The sequence below is a fragment of the Impatiens glandulifera genome, chromosome 7 (assembly GCF_907164915.1).
Source record: "Impatiens glandulifera chromosome 7, dImpGla2.1, whole genome shotgun sequence".
Taxonomy (NCBI): Eukaryota; Viridiplantae; Streptophyta; class Magnoliopsida; order Ericales; family Balsaminaceae; genus Impatiens; species Impatiens glandulifera.
This window is the reverse complement of record NC_061868.1, coordinates 45814125-45829989: the sequence shown is the minus strand read 5'-3', so window position 1 is coordinate 45829989 and position 15865 is coordinate 45814125. Positions and strand designations below refer to the sequence as shown.

At 33.6% G+C, this 15865-nt stretch overlaps 4 protein-coding genes across 6 annotated transcripts; all 4 read right to left on the bottom strand.

The window, feature by feature from the left end:
* Window positions 1-851: 851 nt before the first annotated feature.
* On the bottom strand, window positions 852-1382 carry LOC124910048 (putative pentatricopeptide repeat-containing protein At1g56570). Its single transcript, XM_047450673.1, has one exon. The coding sequence runs from the start codon at window positions 1380-1382 to the stop codon at window positions 852-854; it is 531 nt and encodes a 176-aa protein (XP_047306629.1).
* A 1680-nt stretch (window positions 1383-3062) lies between these two features.
* On the bottom strand, window positions 3063-5187 carry LOC124945475 (serine carboxypeptidase-like 42). The gene is made up of 9 exons (XM_047485920.1): window positions 4914-5187; window positions 4730-4837; window positions 4567-4659; window positions 4303-4490; window positions 3936-4214; window positions 3717-3850; window positions 3536-3628; window positions 3342-3459; window positions 3063-3251 (listed from the first exon to the last, which is right to left on the bottom strand). The coding sequence occupies exons 1-9, from the start codon at window positions 5170-5172 to the stop codon at window positions 3078-3080; spliced, it is 1446 nt and encodes a 481-aa protein (XP_047341876.1). The 5' UTR covers window positions 5173-5187; the 3' UTR covers window positions 3063-3077.
* Window positions 5188-10383: 5196 nt separating this feature from the next.
* LOC124945724 lies at window positions 10384-11850 on the bottom strand. Of its 2 annotated transcripts, none has more exons than XM_047486212.1 (4): window positions 11487-11850; window positions 11342-11403; window positions 11093-11268; window positions 10384-11024 (listed from the first exon to the last, which is right to left on the bottom strand). In XM_047486212.1, the coding sequence occupies exons 1-4, from the start codon at window positions 11821-11823 to the stop codon at window positions 10610-10612; spliced, it is 990 nt and encodes a 329-aa protein (XP_047342168.1). In that variant the 5' UTR covers window positions 11824-11850; the 3' UTR covers window positions 10384-10609. The 2 variants fall into 2 exon arrangements, with proteins under 2 accessions (XP_047342168.1, XP_047342167.1); XM_047486211.1 differs by having other exon boundaries at window positions 11342-11406; window positions 11487-11849.
* A 294-nt stretch (window positions 11851-12144) lies between these two features.
* On the bottom strand, window positions 12145-15819 carry LOC124910522 (putative UDP-glucuronate:xylan alpha-glucuronosyltransferase 3). 2 transcript variants are annotated; one of them, XM_047451176.1, is made up of 5 exons: window positions 15709-15819; window positions 15469-15572; window positions 14108-14299; window positions 13384-14021; window positions 12145-13308 (listed from the first exon to the last, which is right to left on the bottom strand). In XM_047451176.1, exons 2-5 carry the CDS (start codon window positions 15531-15533, stop codon window positions 12281-12283), a joined length of 1923 nt encoding a protein of 640 aa, XP_047307132.1. In that variant the 5' UTR covers window positions 15534-15572; window positions 15709-15819; the 3' UTR covers window positions 12145-12280. The 2 variants fall into 2 exon arrangements, with proteins under 2 accessions (XP_047307132.1, XP_047307133.1); XM_047451177.1 differs by having other exon boundaries at window positions 15675-15761.
* Between the last annotated feature and the right edge of the window lie 46 nt (window positions 15820-15865).

Below are 15865 nucleotides of genomic sequence, written 5' to 3'. Positions count from 1 at the left end.
CGAACGTAACAATAGTGAGAGAATGATTGTATAATAGCTCGACACGTGTGAAAAAATGCCAACTGTCCAATAAAAATATAACAGCTTCACACGTGTATGTATATTTATATAAATATTTATTAATTAAATTTCAATATTATTATGCTTAATAATATTTTCAAATTTCTCTATAAAAAAAATCATTTAAGAATAAAAAAATTTATTTTGGTTGTGAACACCTCCTAATGGGTTTTTTTAAGTATAAGATGGTGCATTGTTTTATTCATTAGTATGTTTTTTTTGTGACATTTTGTTAATTGATATTGGATTTTTCATTCTAAATTTTATAATTTCAACGGAACTCTCACTTTTTTTTTTTTTTTTGGTACGTTTGTTGCTCATACTCGTCAATTGTTTATGTGATGTTTTCTCGAATCTATGTACATAAATTTAGCAGAAAAAAAAATGAAGTTGCTAGATCTAGAATTATTTCTCTTTTAAATAGTCATTTTCTCTCTTATATGTATATTCCTTGATTTGAATGAGTGGTGTTACCTACCATCAACTAGACAATTTCACTATTATTTAGAATTTTTGATAGAATTTCGGACAATACATTAATTTGTTTGGCTTGTAACTCTTCTCGAGTTCTCGAAAAAATTTCAAGATTGAGTTCTATGAAAAAATGTCATCATAATTTTTAATTTATACAATTTTGTTGTATTTAATATTTAGATTCTCATTTAGTTATTATTTTTTATTATTTACAAATTAATATTCTTTATATACAGAATTAATGATAATTAAATAATTTTAAAAAATATTTCTAATATTAAAACACAAACAAAATAAAATAAGTTCATACATCTTCCTCATTTGCTCTGTGTTTCTCTTGAAGCTTTAGAAGTTCCCAAAAATGCCCGCCAAAGAGCATCATCTGGTTTATCTTCCATTCTTTCAATGAAAGCCTTAGCTTCTTCATTTCGTCCTCTTCTAACCAACATATCCACCATACAAGTATAATGTTCCAAACTCGGCTTCAAACCAAATCTCTTCTCCATCATCTCAAAATACTCTTTCCCCTTTTCAATCTCCCCACCATGGCTACAAGCACTCAAAACCGCAGTAAATGTTATTCCATCCGGAACTATCCCTTCACAAATCATCCTCTCAAACACAACAAAAACATCCTCAAACAAACCATGCATTCCATAACCAGACATAACAGCAGACCAAGTAATTGAATTCCTCTCAAGCATTCTATCAAACACCTTCAATGCATCACCAACATCACCGCATTTCCCATACATTGTAATCAAAGCATTCGAATTTGCAGTATCAGATGAGAACCCATTAACCACAACCGCCCCGTGTACCTGCCGGCCGAGTTGTAACGACGTCATGCCTGTAATGGATTTGAGAACGGCAGGGAGAGTGTGGCGGTTGATGGATTTGTTGGATTGGAGTAATTGTTTGAATATTGATAGAGATTTGGGGAAGAGAGTGAGAGATGAGAAGCCTCTGATGAGGCAGTTGTAAAGGAAGACTGGTCGGCGATGGGTGAGGGAGAATATGGTGGTGGCGTCGGACATATGACCGCAGGCGGAGTAGGCGGAGATTAATTTTGATCGGATGAAATCGTTGAATGAGATTCCTGAAATGATGGTTCTTGCGTGGATTTGTTTTAACTTTTGTATGTTCTTTGTTGATGTGCAGAAGTCGAGAAGGGAGGAATTGAAACGATATGGGTCTTTTGGAAATGACATCTTCTGGGTTCTGGCTGACGTTGATTACGCCGCCGTCGGGAACTGTTAACAGATCTTGTGTGAATAAATATTTAGGTTTTTAGCGACATGTAATGTAAGCCAAATCAAAGAAGAAACTTTAGACTGAACCACCAGACAAAGGTTTTCCATTTTCTTATGAAGAAGAAGAGAGCTGCGGGATAGGGTATGTTTTCATTTTTGTTATTTTTATAAATTTTACTTTCTAATCATAACCAAAGTTCAATATTTTTTATTTTTTAAAAGTTAAACATGTATAATAAGAATGATATAACTTATAAGCTCAACAATAACCTAACATAAATAAATAAAATAAACATTTACCATCTAACATATTATCGAATTTGTAGATTCTCGAGATAGGCGATAATTTTTTTGATTGTATTCATTAGATTATGTGAAAAATTATTGGTGTGTATTAGAAAACTGAACTGAGTCAGCTAAATTTGTAGGTCTAAAACAAAAAGGTTATATTCCCATTATTTTCTGTTAAGTAATTCAGTTAGAAAAAAATCGTAGAGTTTTTAACCATCTCAAACGACCTTTGCGAATTCATCACAATGTTATCATGCTAACATTATATCAGGTTCGATGTGGGAAATCAATAAATTGAGAGCTTATTGTCCTTTTAGAAGATTTGCGCACACGTTAATTTTGTATTATTTGTATGATTTTTTACCAATATAAGATTTTTGTCATTATACTTAAACAACTATTCATTTCATAATATAATTGCATACAAAATTGTTATTATCGTAAAGGTTTGAGTATTGAATATCAAATGATAGAGTTTCAACTTAGAATTTTTAGTGCTTGTTTCATGTTTGTTAATTGGAAGGTTTTTTTTCTAAGTTGTGTTTAATGGAAAATAAATATTTAAGTTATTTATTTATTTTATTTTTTAAAATAAAGTAATATATTTTAATTTATAAAACAAAATATGATAGAATATACTAATTTTAAATAAAAATACTCAAATAATCACCTTAAACAACCTCTTAATTGAAAGAAAAAAAATTGAACAAGGTTTTTACACTTGAACTACTTTCATAGGTTAAGGAAGGGATTACTTTATGCAGTTAAAAAATAAAAATATAAAGTAATATCTTATGTTGTCACACAATTCACTATAATGAGCAATATCAGGACATACTTTTAATATATTAATAAAGAAAAGGAACCTTGATATATATAATTTAAAACTACATACTCGTGTAAATTTCAAATCCTAGGTAGAGTTCTTTTCGAATCTAACATAGAAAAGAAATCGCATATTTGACAGAAAACATAGATAGAAACTTAAAACGACTAAAATCAAACAAACATTTCATTCTTCAAGATTGTCGAGTTTGGCAAGCTGTGTCCACGAACAACCGAAGAAAACAAATGCAGAGCTCTCGATGGCTGAGCATAAGGCACCATATGAGCAGCTCCTCTAACAGTTGCAAAAGTTAATAGCTTTCCATATTCAGTTACCCAACCCCCTACCTGTTTTTTAATTAGAAATATAACATTAATGTTTCATTTCTTTAAGGTTTAAAGCATACAAATATCAATATATGGCATAGTTTATCAAACCTGTCCTTTGTGAAACCATGAAGAATATGGAATTGTAACCTTCAGCCCGAGATCATGGGCTAGTTCTCGTACAAGTGTTCTTGATCCCAGCAATGGCACCACAGAATCTTGGTCACCACTGCATTTGTATCGGGTTTGGATCAGTTTAATTATTCGAAAGTAAGACAGAAAAGTTTTAAGAAAATATATATTACCTGAAAATCCAGATGGGAATATGGTTTTGGAGTATCCTCTTCATCAAGGGAAGTATGTTTGTGTTGGAATCATTTTCAGTGTAATTCAGAACTCTGTTTAATTTGAAGCAAAAACACAACATTCAACTCAGCACAACACAACCATGAAAAATTCGAAAGATCGAAAGAAAGAAAGACTCACCCACTACACATGGACCAGATGTAAGGTAAATTAGTTCGATTTGCATGAAGAGCCTTTTGAACATCAGGCATGTTTAAGTAAAACACTCTCTCGAATTCCATGCATACGTCAATTCCAAAACTTAGCTTCGTCGCCTGCAAGCCAATTGCCAATAAAAACATGAGCATAACCAAAGCTCACAATTAACAATGATTGATATATAATATTATCAGATGATACCATTTTGCGCAATCTTAATTCTTGTTCAACTATAGATGGGTAGCAGACATCAAGAATAACGTCGTAATTGTTTATATAGTCGCCAACAATGTCGTCTGCTTTAGAGATTGCATTGTTACATGAACTACTCATATTATGCGGACCACTAAAGACATAATCTTTGAAATCACAATCTTTCATGATAGTGAGTCCAATTTCATCTGAAATCATCCCATGTGACCAGAAGTAGGCGTATGTTGCTGGGACGTCTTGATCCAGTTTCAGAAGTGGATTCCCAATCTGCAGTATAATATACATATGATATGTTGAAGAAGATGAAAGAAAGAAACTAAAAAAGGGGGAATTATCGATCTAATCTAGTTCTTACAGCCAGTCCTTTGATGTTGAACTTGAAAGAATTAGGTTTATTAGATTGTTCATTATAGTCTAGAAGAGCAACAGCCAACTGAGGAATGTAATGTCCTGCATAGCTTTCTCCGGTGAGGAACAAAGCTCTGGACTTGAAAGATGGGAACTTTTCGTACCATTTCAGAAAGAACATACGCATATCCATAGCTGCAAATTAATCAACTAAATTCAAACCGTCTCTCTTTTCTAATCAACTTCAACCTTAAATTGATCAAGAAATTACCTGTGGTATCATCTCCACGAACATAATCTGAAGTGGTGTTGGAATATGACCATCCCACTCCAGCTGGAGACTCGACGAACAGAAGATTCGATGCTAAATTCAACAAAATGCATCAATTTGGAGTTCATTATGATACATAATAAACAAAACTAGATGATTATACCTTTGTTCCAAGACATGGAGTTTCTCCTAAGACCACGACCATCACCACTAGGGAAGAAAGGACCCAATTCAGTAAAAGCCCCACCACCAATTGATGAACAACCAGGACCTGAAATCAAATTATATGAAATACATGCAATGGAATGGTATTACAAAACAATTAACTAATTTTGAAGAAATTTGACCTCCATTAAGCCAAAGGGTGAGGGGATTATGATCAGGATTAGTCTCAGCTTCAACAAAGTAATAAAACAAACTCCTCCCAGCTTCAACATCCACATCAACATACCCACTATACTGTCTAAAACTAACCATAGGCTGTCCAGGGAGGTTTTCCACAAGATCCTCTTTTGGGTATCCATTCACGTAATACATCAAACACATGGTGAGCATTAGCATATAAACCCAACTCAAACTCAAACTCAACCCCAAACAAAAACCCATCTTTCTTTTTTCCCACAACTGAAACTTGATTAGGTTTGAGAATTTCAGTTTGTATATATAGACAAATGAATGTAAGTGAACAAACAGAGGCCACGTGAAGTATGGGCGGGTTTAAGCTAGAGAAATGACTCGAATTTTCTATATATAGATTCATGACGAGTTCCATCATTCTGTATATAAAACTATTCCCGTTATGGAATGAGTAATGATTCTGAATTTCAGAGAGAGACGTTGGGAAACAGCGACTGGGAGAGAGTGCAACGGCGGTGAAGAAGATGATAGGATATTCGGAGTAATAATTGTTCAGATTTCCCAAAAATAACTGATTTTTAAAAGTGTAGAGAAATAATTGAAGAAAGTAACCCCTTAACTTTATTTTAAGGTGGGAATATATATAATAACTTTTAAGATTTGACTTGTATGTAACCAAATAGGTTGAATTGTCAAAATGGGGTTCTTATTGGGTTAATTGAGATTTTGAATTTCTTATTTTAAACCTTACAATCTGAAAAAGTTATAAAATCGATATTCAAAATCTTCACAGTAGTTATTTCATTGACATGAATATTTTATTTATTTATAAATATCACGTATATTAAGACAATATATCGTTTTGGTATAATTTTAACAATAAAAAGTCCAAAATTATGAGATTTGAAATAAGAGATATGAAGTCTCAATTCAATGTCAACAAAGAACCAAATTTGATAAAAAGTCCAAATTTATGAGATTTGAAATAAGATATATGAAATCTCAATTCAATGTCAACGAAAAGTCCAATTCAATAATAATAATAAAAAAAAGTACAATTATGATATTTGAAATAAGAAATTTGAAATTTCAATTCAACGTCAATAAAGAGCCCAATTTGATAGATGTGAACTAAGGTTTTATATATTAATTTATGGAGCAATTTCTTTAAGAAGAAGAAAAAAATAAAAATTAATATATATGCTCTAGGCTCTTATGTACCTCAAAACTTGAACTTGGTTTAACGAGAAAACATCAATAAAATTTTTATTTAAATCAACATTGGTTATGTAAGATACTTGACAACAAAATATTTTTAAAAAAATTTATCAATATTTTTATGTTCAAAATATTTTGAACGAGGTTAATTTTTCTGGTGATTGCCCTTGTCTATCCTTCAAGTGTCTTGTTGCCTTTGTACACTAACTATATGTATCTATTGACAAATTTGACATGTCCTATGCTCAAACTTTTTATTTTTTTTAAAATGAACATGGAGATGTGTCTTTTGGTTTTTATTAAAAGACAATAGTTACACATTGACAAGGGAGCATAGAAAATACTCCATTTCAATATTTGAGATTTACACTTCTGGTTTACTGCCATTTGAAATAAAATGAGAAATTAGTTTGAAGAGAAAAAAAATGGGTGAGGGTGAGAAAGAAAGAAAAAAAGGCAGGCAATGGAAAAGAACGAAGTTTGAGCAGGAAGAAAATGAACGAAGGAGTTGCTGGTCTCCGATCTTCCATAGCTCATTGTCTGCAACCACATTGGCCTTTCCGAGGATGGTAATTTATTGATAAATTATAATTTTGAATGAGACTAACAATCTTCGTTGATGCATGTTCAACTCGCTTTGAGTAAAAGACCGTCAAGAGAGTATTTTCTGATTTCAAGTTTAATGATTCGTCATACTCTAGTCGAGAAGGTTAAAAGTTATTAAAAAAGAGATTTAACAAAATGGGAACACCAACTTTTGATTGGATAGTGATGAAATTTCACGATTCCAAAATAGATTATGTATTCCGAATAATGAGGTTGTGAAGAAGGAAGTACTAGAGGAAGCACACTACTCACGGTATACGATTCACCCGGATAGCACGAAAATTATCGAGAATTGAAAAAGAATTAGTGTAAAACACTATGAAAAGAGAAATACTAATAATGTCTCTCAATGTTTTATAACATGTTGGATCTGTCCAACATAAATTTAGGTTTGAAACGTGATAATTAAACTACATCATATGCTCAATTCTCAGTTCTCAATTATGTTGATATATTAAATTTTCAAACTCTACTAATGCATGGATCATGTCATACAAATGCTTCCATTTTAAAAATATTTGATTTCATAGGCATCTACTCTTATCATTTGTATAACATTTTTATTCTTACCTACATGAATTAATAAGAATGGAAAAAATAATAATATAAATTATATGAAATACTTATAATATTTGTTTGAGAAACAAAAAGTAGAAAGTTTAAAATATGTTCACTATACACACATCCCAAGTAGCCGGAATCCTCCTTCCAAGAAATGCTTTAGACAAAATCTTATCCCTTATGAAAATACAGGGTATGTTGATCCAATAATATTAAATTTATTTGAATTAACCCAATTAATTTGTAAGTTATTTAAAAGTTTATGATAATAAATTTTTTTAATATAAAATTATGTGGCTTTTATAGGTACAACAGAAATAATAAAATAACAGAAATTTATCAATTAGTAAAGTGCATTAATTAAAAAATTAAATGAATTTATATAGAAAGATATTATATTATATTATATTTTTATTTATTATTTATTTTACCATCTAATTTTAAAACACATTAAATAATTGTTAATATAAATATGAATAATAATCAATTTTTTATATTTGTATCATTTAAGCATTTTAATAATTTTTAATTTATCTGTAAAAATATAATAGTTACATTAATGTAATTAATAAGATACATAAACTATCACATCCTAAAATTCAGATTTGACCGAATACTTTCTGTCTTGGCCAAGACCAAACACTCTTGTGATTGAAAATTAGGACCGAGACAAATCTGAGATTTAGGACCGAAGAAATATGTGTTAGGACCGAGAAATATGTGTCAGGGCCGAAGAAATATGTCTTAGGACCGAGAAGACCGAGAGAAATCTATGTCACGACCGATAGGGTCCGACCGAGAGAGTCCGACCGAGGGGATACGACTGATTATATTTTCCACCTCATGCTTAGCCACCTCATGCTTATCCACCTCATGCTTAGCCACATCATTCTTAACCACCTCATGCTTAGTCACCTCATGCTTCAAACCCTTACTTATTCAACATACTGGTGACAAGCAGGTGATCAGCCTAGTTTTCCATCCCATGCTTATTCAACAAGCTGGTGACAAACATGTGACCAGCCTAGTTTTCCATCCCATGCTTATTTAACAAACTGGTGACAAGCAGGTGACCAGCCTATTTATCCTTCCCATGCTTATGACCAGCATGTGACAAACAGGTGACTAACCTATTTATCCTTCCCATGCTTATGACCAGCAGGTGACAAGCATTTTCATTGCATATCCATATCTTTAATGATAAACAACTGTTTTTAAAGAACAATCTGTTTTTCAAAAGATAATCTATTTTTCAAAGGACAATTTGTTTTCCAAAATACCACCTCTTTTCTAAACAAGGATCTGTTTTCAAAAGAAGGATCGGTTTCCAAAGTATGAAACGTTTTATGGAATCATTGTGAACAATGATGTATGAGAATTTACGGAATGGGAGGAGGGCTACTCAGGATGAGCTCTGGTAGTCTAATTCCAAAATATGTGCTGATGTTTCTATTGGGACTGAACTTCTGGGATGAGCTCTAGAAGATCCTACCCACACAGACAAGTGTCGAACCAGGTTGTGGACTTTAGGGATAGACTCCGAAGAGTGCCTATCCAAATATGTGCTCAAACTGGATTTCTAACTTTCAGGATCAGCTCTGAATTATAAAGGGTCAATATGTGCTTAAGATCTTACTGTACTTTCACAAATGATGATATACTTTACAAACCAGCATGTGGATCCAAAGAAGTTTTTAAAATATCTTTTCTACAATCTGTTTTATAACTTGTTGGGTCTTTAGACTCAATATGTTTGTGTGGTGTAGGTACACAGTCATAGTCTTTTTAGGACAAGTAAAAGGAGGCTTGGAGTGGGACAAGGTGCAGGAATGTGTGTGAAATGAGGGACCAAGACAGAAGACCGAGCCCTTTGTTGGGTCTATTATTAAATGTCTGAATTTTATAAAAAAGGACCGTGACTTGATTTTATAAACCGAAATTTTGTAACACCACTTTTTATACTTAACAAACGCTTCCGCACATGTTTATGTTTTTCCGTTTATGTATTTACGTTTTCAAACATCCCTCCTCGGTTTAAGTAGATTAGGAGTGAGGGGTGTTACATAATCTATTTTGTATAAAATAGTTAAAGAAATTATGTTTGTAATAACTTGTTTCTTTAAAAAATAATATTTTTAATGGCTTACTAAAATTAATGAATTCAATTTGATTTTATTTGATGTGTTGTCACTTTTGTTTTATGTTTATCTTCAACTTTTGAAAGTTAAAAAGAATTATGTTTTTAATATTTGTTTTCTTTTGAAATAATTTAATGGCTCATTAAAATTAATGAAATTTGGTGAGAATAGACTCGTCTCAAACAAAAATTATCCTCTGAAATGTGTTTTTTTTTTTTTATATATATTTTAATTTTTTACTTTATTAAAACCAGGGCTTATTCTATGTGAGGGTTGTTAATATAATCTTGAGAATTTTGTAATATATTGGTTAACACTATTTCCACTTGGCAAAATAAATAAAAGTATTAATTATTATTGTAATTTTTTTAATAAATAATGTATTTTTTTAAATTGAGAAGGCTAATAACCGGTTCAAAGTAATAAATAATGATTTATTAGAACAAAATGATTTGTATTTTTTCCTTATAATTTAATATTAAATCATACTAACCTAGTTTTAGATTATATATATTTTGTATAGATCTTAACATTAATTATTATTTTTGTGATTTTTTCCATTAAAAATAATTTATTTTTAAGATAAAAAACATAAATATACAACAAAATAGTTAAAATCTGGAAATCCATTTGCAGAAAACTCAAACATAAGTTAATCAAAATGGGAACAAAAATTTATGAAAACTAGGGTTGGTAGCTCATTTGCATATATTAGGGCTCAAACTTTTCCAGGCTAACTTAGTTTAGAGACCTAAAAGAAAATTTTAGCTCTAAAGGAACATATTCTCGAACTCATATAGAGCCTCTAAACGACACATGTTCGCAAACTGACAAACCAAATATCTAAAGCTCTAGCTTTACTCGATTAATCTTCAAGCTTTTAAACGAGCTCGTTAAGACTAACCAACGAGGCTCAAACCAACTTTTTACTGAGTCGAGATTCGAATAGCTCAAGAGCAAGTTCATTTACATCCTTAATGAAAACAAATGCCCTAAAAATGTCCACAATCCACATAACCCATAAGAGCTGAAATCAACTTAAAGCTCAACTACAAGTCCTCACATGAACAAACTACGATTTCAATAGAGATTATATGATTTGAATGTGAATCGAATATAATAAATCATAAACCCTAAACCCGACTCTTGTCATATAACCTTTATCATGCTTCGGAATAGATGCGAACTAACAGTAAAGAATCAAATGAAGTGTTTACCTGCCACTCCCTTTGCTTCTTATTAAGTGGTCTTCCTTTCCCTGCTTTTTCCCTATTAACTCTTACATCTGCTAAACCCCATGTGCAACTTTTATCTTCAACATCAAATGAAATAAGCCTGAAAACACCATAACTAGTCTCCTTCAACAAATCATCCCCAATTGTTACATATTTAACATGCATAGCACGATGCTTAAACCGGTCCAAATCTTCGGGTATCCTAACTGCCCTCTCAACCCCAGGTGAAGATACCTCTAGGGAAATGTCATTAGGAATAGAACCTGTAAGTTCAGCTTCATTCAACCTTTTTCTATAGGCAGATGAAAATGCCTCAATATCACTCATAGTTGGTGAACCAGACCTGTTAAATGAACTATTTTCAATTTTATAGTTCATAGATGAATCAAAACATGGGGAGTTGGGAATTACTTGTTTGATAACTTCTCAATGCGAACTTGAATTGTGGAATTTGGTAATGAACGAAATGCATATATTTTCAAGTCTCCTTCAAAAGAAAGTAAGACTTTTTCAGCTAATATTAAAGCTTCTTTATCCCATGAAGTTCCTGCAAGTGAGATTCCTCCTCCATCTGCTCCATCACCAGCCTTTAATGGATGAATGTTAATTAACTAATGTAAACATATAAATGGTGAGAAACTATTCACTGATTGAACTCACGTAGGTTTCTGCAATCTCATCTTCAAAGTATTCATCATCATCTTCATCATCATCCATCATATCTTCTATACAGTAAAAAAACTTAACCTAATTTGAAGAAATTCATAATTATATAATGCAAATCGGGGGAGGGAGAAAGAGTTACCGTCTTCTTCGAAGATAATTTCATCTTCGTCGTCGTCGAATAATGCTTCTTCAACTATGCTCGGCTTCAGCGCTGGTTCTGAACCTGATTTCCCGTTTTTTGCCTGGAGAAAGATAGACCACCGGCTTCTCGGGGGACGATGAAATCGATATGACAAAGACGAAGATGAGAGTGACAGGTGAAGATTTTCACGAGAACAGATTGGCCAGGAAAATCCTCCATGGTTGGCTAACGAAGAAGAAGGTGGAATTACAGAGGTTTCTGTGATACTCCAACACCAAACGGTTGATAATAAACTCATTTTCTCTCCACTTGTCGCCTGCATACATAAACGCATCGTTTAAATAAAGAATAACGATGGAGAGCTGAAATTTTGTATCATGAATTGTCTCGAAAATGATACGACAACACGTGATTTGACTTAAATTTAATCTGCAATCACGTGTTCTCACATTATTCTCAACACCATATTTTAACTCTCTATCGTTACTGATGCTAATTAGGAAATGTGGATTTAAGATTTGCGGTATTAGACAACGAGACTACTATATTTTTTATTATTTTGGTGGGCAATTTAGTTAGAAAGAAATAGCATAACTATCCGAAATTTTGTTACCTCTCGCTATTATCATTTTTTCAATTCACATCACTTACTACAGCATTACTGTAATCATTTTACCGTTACCATTACAATTACACTCATGGTTTTGTATGTGTTGTATTCTCAAACAAAGACAAACTTCCTCACATGGAAATCCTAAAAGAAAAATCACAAATCTGAAAAAGACGCTGCTTTAAGCAGGCAGTGGCAGTACTGGCGGCGACGGTGGTGGTGGAGCGATGGCGGTTGCATCAGTCCAGTTGGTTTCACCCCAATGCCAAAGCATGCTCTCCCAATAACAAAAGTCCTCAAAACAAATCTTCAACCGAGGGTCTTGAATTTCAACCTTCCAATGTCCATCCGTGTAATTCCCTTTCTCGGCTTGTCTCCTGTCCCATTCAAGAGACGCCTTCTGTTTCGACCGGAGCAAACAATACTTATGCAAATTCTCTGGCATCGCGTCGTGAACCTTCCACCACGTCTTGTGTGCAACATCACTCGCAAACTCGTGTAATATATCCACATTCCAGTTACAGTCATAGTCACGAAAACAAAGCCATGGTTTTAAACCGAGATAATGTATCACATATAAAACAGGTGGATCCGCACCAAACAGGCTTGTTTTCACAGCTTTCTTCTCTTCCTCATCTCCTTCCCAGAAATGCTTCAAGAAGTTCATGTATTTCGGAATCCTATGCCACCATGTGAAGATCTCGTTCAAGTACCCCTGGTCTCCTCCGTTATACGACTCTATCTCGTTTATATGATCCATCAACAGCTCGAATGTATAATTCGACGGCTCGATAACCATCACACCTGAATTAAAAAGGGACCCATTATTACCCGTGGCTGATATCTCAGGCATCTGAAAAAGGAAATCCATGTTTCGTTGAATAAGCAAATCAGCGTCGATGAAGATTATCTTATCATAATCCGTCAACTGCCAGAGGCGGAATTTGCTGTAGTTCCATTCGTTATAAGCATCTCGTTCAGCTTTCGGGTTTCTTATTCTCTCTATGGTTCGAATTTTCCAGCCAGCAGCCTCCAGTCCTTCACGATGATAACTGCTGATCGTGTCGTCCACAAGTATAACCAGGTCGCGCGTGGAACCAGCCATGCGGATGCTCTGAGCTGCGACGATCGCACCGCAGACATACACGTGTGCTGAATGTAGGATGGTGGCGTAAGCTTCTCGCTTTGGGTTCCCAGAATATGTATTCTCTGTATATGTATAAAAAAAAAGTTGCGGAAATTATATTTTATCAGTTTAACCATCGCCAAAAAAATAAAAATTACCTTTAGCTCGCAGAGGAATTGCAAGCTCACAAGACCCAACTGGGAGTTGTATCATCTCTTTTAATCTGTGAAGATTGGGCTCATATAACCACACACTGCTTCCATGCTCAACCAGTTCATTGTAACTGAAAAGATTTGGAGTTGGAAAGCAATCAGTTACTAGAAGTACAAAGAGTGGATGATAGCCTTTAGCGAATGCAGCTAAGTCTGCAACTGCAAGTTGTAAATGAAGACGGGCAACATCTCTTAACCAGTCTCCTGATTTATTACAAGGAAGTTTGACAGCAACGAGATCTATCCGTGGCTTTCCAGGAACTTTAAGTTTTGGAAGGGAAGGACAAACAGGAAACTCGTAGTCTTCTTCCTCGTCTATCCATTCTGGGTACAATGAATTCCACGTGGTGTTTTTTGAAACGGGATCCAAATGGAGGATAACATGTTCTGCATCAGGAATAAGTTCCTTCCAATGGTTGATTTCACTGTTGTTGAAGTTTAGTATGCCTATGCCTTGATATGCATTTGTACCAGTCAAGCTCTCAGTTACCACTGATATTTGGGCCCAATCTATATCCAACGATGATGCATAACGATGATCAACATGAGGTGTTTCCCTTGTCCATAAATCTGCAAGACTTGGCCTACAAAATATTGATTTTTGTCTTAAGAATCTTGCTAATAGCACACAAAACCGAGAAAGTAATGGTCTGATAGATCAAGTAGAAACCTAGATGCATAATCTGATGGATGGTCTGTGTTGTAAACGGATGGTGAGTGGAAGAGTGTATAGAGTCCCCCCAAAACGACGATGACCAGTATGAATTTCAAAGTGGAGAACCTGGAGTTCCAATTCCTATATTGAAAGAGACTACGATGGGCACTCTTGATTCTAAAAGTCTTTCGCTTGTTTGGTTCTTCACTGCACCATGTATATGAAAAAGAGATCAGTGATTGAACAAAACATTGCATGAAGATTGTGTAGAATGTCTAAATAATCCCAAAACAATACAGTCACTAACACAATAGTTTGAGAATCATATCTGAAGAATAGAAAGGGAATAAGCATGTCACGTGTTACATTATCTTGCCCGGTTTAGAATTGAAGACAAAATCCCTCCAAGGGCACAGAATGGGACGAGAACAAAACCAGCACTTCATATATGCCTTCCAATACTCACTATTCCATGTTACAATTAACTTATATTCAGATTATGTTAATCCCCTATTCATTAGAGATTTATCATTATCCTATTTATCGTTTCTAGTTTAAAATAAGTTCAATTCTTAGTTAGTTAGATCAATATTAACAATAGCTATATATAATCCACATACCTAACTAGTTTCCTAAAACCTGATTATGACTCCAAAATCCCTCCCAAGGCCTTTTCGAGACAACTATGTTACGAAAACAACTCCAATAGCTGATCTCAGGACATGTAAAATGCCAGTTGCTCTCAAATTAATCAAGCTAATTAAGCTTGCCAAAGAATTTCTTCAAATATATATATACAGGATCTCATTGAAAAAGGAAATAATCTCCTGATCTGAACTATAATCACTACAACATCCTCTAAAATCCTATTCATTAGAGATTTATCAATATCCTATTTATCGTTTCTAGTTTAAAATAAGTTCGATTCTTAGTTAGTTAGATCAGTATTAACAATAGCTATATATAATACACGTACCTAACTAGTTTCCTAAAACCTGATTATGACTCCAAAATCCCTCCCAAGGCCTTTTCGAGACAACTATGTTACGAAAACAACTCCAATAGCTGATCTCAGGACAGGTAAAATGCGGTTGCTCTCAAATTAATCAGGCTAATTAAGTTTGCCAAAGAATTTCTTCAAATATATATATACAAGATCTCATTGAAAAAGGAAATAATCTCCTGATCTGAACTATAATCATCACAACATCCTCTAAATTCCAGTTTCTAGCATAACTTTATGCAGTAAAACCGACATCAACAATGCACATTACGCACTTAGTTCATAACAATACAAACAGAAGCAAGCTACGCTAGAACACATACACATCAGTCAACAGTCATCTACGTAGAGAGAGAGATAACGAAGAACTTACACGGTTACGGGAAGTCGGTGACGAGCTTCAGCGGAACTAGGAGTACCGCCAATACTTCCTCTCATCTTCAACAAAATTCAAAACTCGTAGAGACGGCATCTGATCTGAGAACGGACGAAGAAATTCACACAAGATTAATCAAAACGTAAGAAATTGAAAACACTGCTCATATATGAAAACACATCAGAGATTGCAGATTGACGAACTCCAATTTGAATCGTTTTTTCTAGAAAGAGAGACCTAGCTCAGGAATTGGCGTTGAGAATGGAGAGACTCCATTTCTGTATCCTGTAGGCAGTTAGTGTGACCAGAAAAATATACAGTAAGTAAATTGAGCAAGGTTTTATAAAGCGTCGGTTCTAGACTTATAGTCTTTCTTTATTTTATTTTATTTCCA